Below are 3,856 nucleotides of genomic sequence, written 5' to 3' on the forward strand. Positions count from 1 at the left end.
TGCTAGGACATGTAATTACCTTAACCAACATCACTACCCATCATTTACATGTAAAAATAAATCAAACTCTCTTAGTTTCCATGGCTGCCAAATTCAAGGCTCCCAAATACTCATCAATTTTCATCAATTTTCTTTGCATATGAAATCATCCTAAGCTCAAAACAAGGATTAAGGAAGAAAAGTGGGAAGATTAAAAACTAACCATGAATCAAGACTTTCCCAAGCTTGTAAAACTTCCAAATTTTTCCTTCCTTTTGCTGCCTATAGTCTTCCCAAGGTGTGAGGATCACTTTTAATGAAGGGAGTTGCAAGGCTTATGGCATGAAAATGGAGAAATGAAGCTTGCATTAAGAGCTCTCATGGAGGAAGAATGGAGACCCATTCGGCCATGGAAGAGGAAAATTGAAGAAGATGAAATGAAGTGGTGGATTTGTCTTCATATGCCCATTTATACCCCCACTAAACTTTGGTTAATTATTATAATATTCAAAGTTTCAATATTCTAAATAATCCCCCATATTTCCTTTAATTACTTTACATGTATAATTTTATATTTTCATGAAATTTTTAAAATTTAATACTACTCATTTTTAATGGACATTTAGGTCAAAAGTCAATTCTAGGTGCCAAATGACCAAAATGCCCCTCTTCGGATTATAGTTCAACTTTTACGTATCTGATTTAATTCTGATCTATGATTACTTTAATTTTCGTTTTCGTCTGTACCAATTCACTAAATTTTCTTTGACATTTTTAATGTCATTTGTATCTCAGTAGACTTTTAATTATGTCCTTAAAATTATTTCTCGGGGTTTCCAGTGGTGCGAGTCATCAGCTGTCTATCTGTGACTTCTGGTGTAGTCACCCATTGCTACGATTAGACTCATTTAAACTAGTTACATTTCCTTTCTTTTATTTTCTCTTAATTTTTCTTGTATTTTCTTACCATGTATTCCATCATTTTATGTCTCCTCACTATTATTTAAGTGTAGTTCGGACATTCGACTATCGGACAAACATTAGCCATCGAACGAGAGCGTCTGGACTACTGCGGTGAGGGTGTTACATATTGGTTGTCAAAGGTAGGCAATTTAAGATCAAGTCGTTACAACTAATTTGCCTTTATCACTTAAATGCATGCATATATCTATGTAATTTCAAAAAGATTTAAAATAAGTTCTAGAGTTACATAATCAAGGGATGAATATCCATACAGTAAAGAAATAGATTGATATTGAAGTTTCAATCATAGGGTTAAAACCTCACAAACATATTGTTCTTCCCTATTAGCATATTCAAACTTTTGATTCAATTCCAAATTAAGAAAGCCTAAGTTATAAGTCAATATATCCATTATATTCATGCTCTTATCAAACTTGATCAACCCATACTCATAACATGCATAAGTTCATAAATCTATGGAAACAACCTAAAAACACACAAATATAAAGAAAAATTTAAAAAATTAACTAAGTGAACTAAACACATAAAAAGCCTCCCCCACACTTAAATGTTACATTGTCCCCAATGTAAGTTACCATGCAAAGAAGAGAAACTAAAAACTAGAAAATAAAAAGTAGGGAGATAGATATCCAAATCTGTTTATTTCTTAGGTTGCCTCCCAAGTAGCGCATTGTTTAGAGTCCCATGCTCGACTTTAAGCCTTGTTCTCATCCAACATATTGTGCTTCCTCTAAATCCACTTCCTCAATATTGCAAACATGAAAACCTTCATAGTACGATTGAAGCCTATGTCCATTCACCTTAAATGCCTTGTTTGTTATTAAACTTTGGGTCTCAATGCACCATTTGGAAAAACATTAGTAACAATAAAAAGACCAATCCATCTAGATCTCAACTTACCTGGAAAATGCTTAAGCCTTGAATAGAAAAGAAACACTTTTTATCCAACTTTAAATTGCTTTCTCAAAATCATCTTATTATGGAAGGCTTTAGTTTTCTCCTTGTAAATCTTGGAATTTTCATAAGCATCATTCCATATCTCCTCTAACTCTTGCAATTGTAACATCCCATGCTCACCAGCCTCATTCATTTACAAATTACATTGCTTCACAGCCCAAAATGCTTTGTGTTCCAATTCCACAGGAAGATGACAAGGCTTACCATAAACCAAGCGATAAGGAGACATACCAATTGGTGTCTTATGTGCTATTCTATATGCCCATAGTGCATCATCAAGCTTCAAACTCCAATCATTCCTATTTGTATTCACTGTATTTTCAATGATGGATTTGATTTCTCTGTTGGACATTTTAGCTTTGCCACTAGTTTGGGGATGATATGCAGTGGACACTTTATGAGTTACATGGTACTTTTTTAAGAGTGCTTCCACTGTTCTATTGCAAAAATGAGTTCCTCTATCACTTATGAGAGCTCTTAGGATTCTATGCCTATTCAATATGTGAGACTGCATAAAATCCACAACAACTTTAGCATCATCTGTCCTCGTGGTTTTAGCTTTCACCCACTTTGAAACATAATTAATAGCAAGAATAATATAAATATAACCAAAAGAAAAAGGAAATGGCCCCATGAAATCAATACCCCAAACATCAAAAATTTCACATGCCAGTATTGGTAAAAGAGGCATTTGATCTCTAGAAGTTAGATTACCTATTATTTGGCATTATTCACATGTCTTGCAAAACATATAAGCATCACGAAACAAAATAGGCCAAAGAAACCACAGTCAAGTACCTTAGAAGCTATTCTTTTGGGTCCAAAGTGATCTCCACTTTCATACGAGTGACAAGAGGTGAGAATAGAGTTATATTCAGATTGAGATACACACCTTTTAATCACTTGATCAACACCATACATCCACAAATATGGCTCATCCCAAACATAGTATTTTGCATCACTCTTTATTTTATCTTTTTGAGCTCTAGTAGAATTAGAAGGAAAAGACTTGGTAACTAAATAATTAGCAATATCAGCATACCATGTTTTACCTCCGTCAAGTGCATACAAGTGCTCATATGGGAAAAATTCTTGCAATGGCAATGCATCTTTTTCTTACTCTAATCTGTTGAGATGATCAATAAACAAATTTTCAGTGCCTCTTTTATCTTTGATCTCTAAGTCAAATTCTTGCAACAAGAGTATCCACCCTATCAATCTTGGCTTGGTTTCTTTCTTCTTCAATACGTACCTAAGTGCTATATGGTCAGAATAAACAATAACTTTAGTTCCTAATAAATAAGAGCTAAACTTTTCTAATGCAAAGACAATAGTAAAGAGTTCTTTTTCAATGGTAGAGTAGTTGCATTGGACATCCTCTAATGTTCTTAAAGCATAGTAAATCACATGAGATGCCTTCCCTACTTTTTGCCCCAAAACAGCCCCTATAGCCTTATCACTTGCATCACACATAATCTCAAAAGTTATATCCTAATTTGGAGGTTGAACGATAGGTGCAGTCATTAGAAGCTCTTTCAACCTGTCAAATGCTTGTTTGCAAAACTCTTCAAATCTGAACTTTACATCCTTTGCTACTAGGCAACACAATGGTAATGCAATCTTGGAGAAATCTTTGATAAACCTCCGATAGAAACCTGCATGTCCAAGAAAAGAATGCACTTCCTTCACATTTATGGGACAAGGTGATCTATCTTGGCTTTATCAACCTCAATTCCCCTAGATGACACAACATGCCCTAAAACTATACCTTGCTCTACTATAAAATGACATATTTGAAAGTTCAACACAAGGTTAGTTTCAATGCATCTATTTAACACAAGTGTAGATTATGTAAGCATACATCAAAAGAATCTTCATAAATAGTAAAATCTTCCATAAATACCTCAATGATGTGCTTTACATAATTTGAGAAAAT

At 33.9% G+C, this 3,856-nt stretch overlaps 1 protein-coding gene across 1 annotated transcript; it reads right to left on the reverse strand.

The window, feature by feature from the left end:
- Window positions 1-2,053: 2,053 nt before the first annotated feature.
- On the reverse strand, window positions 2,054-3,393 carry LOC131172982 (uncharacterized). Its single transcript, XM_058134617.1, has 3 exons — window positions 3,041-3,393; window positions 2,719-2,905; window positions 2,054-2,488 (listed from the first exon to the last, which is right to left on the reverse strand). The coding sequence occupies exons 1-3, from the start codon at window positions 3,391-3,393 to the stop codon at window positions 2,054-2,056; spliced, it is 975 nt and encodes a 324-aa protein (XP_057990600.1).
- Window positions 3,394-3,856: the final 463 nt, after the last annotated feature.

This window comes from Hevea brasiliensis, chromosome 14 (assembly GCF_030052815.1).
Source record: "Hevea brasiliensis isolate MT/VB/25A 57/8 chromosome 14, ASM3005281v1, whole genome shotgun sequence".
In the NCBI taxonomy this organism is placed as follows: domain Eukaryota; kingdom Viridiplantae; phylum Streptophyta; class Magnoliopsida; order Malpighiales; family Euphorbiaceae; genus Hevea; species Hevea brasiliensis.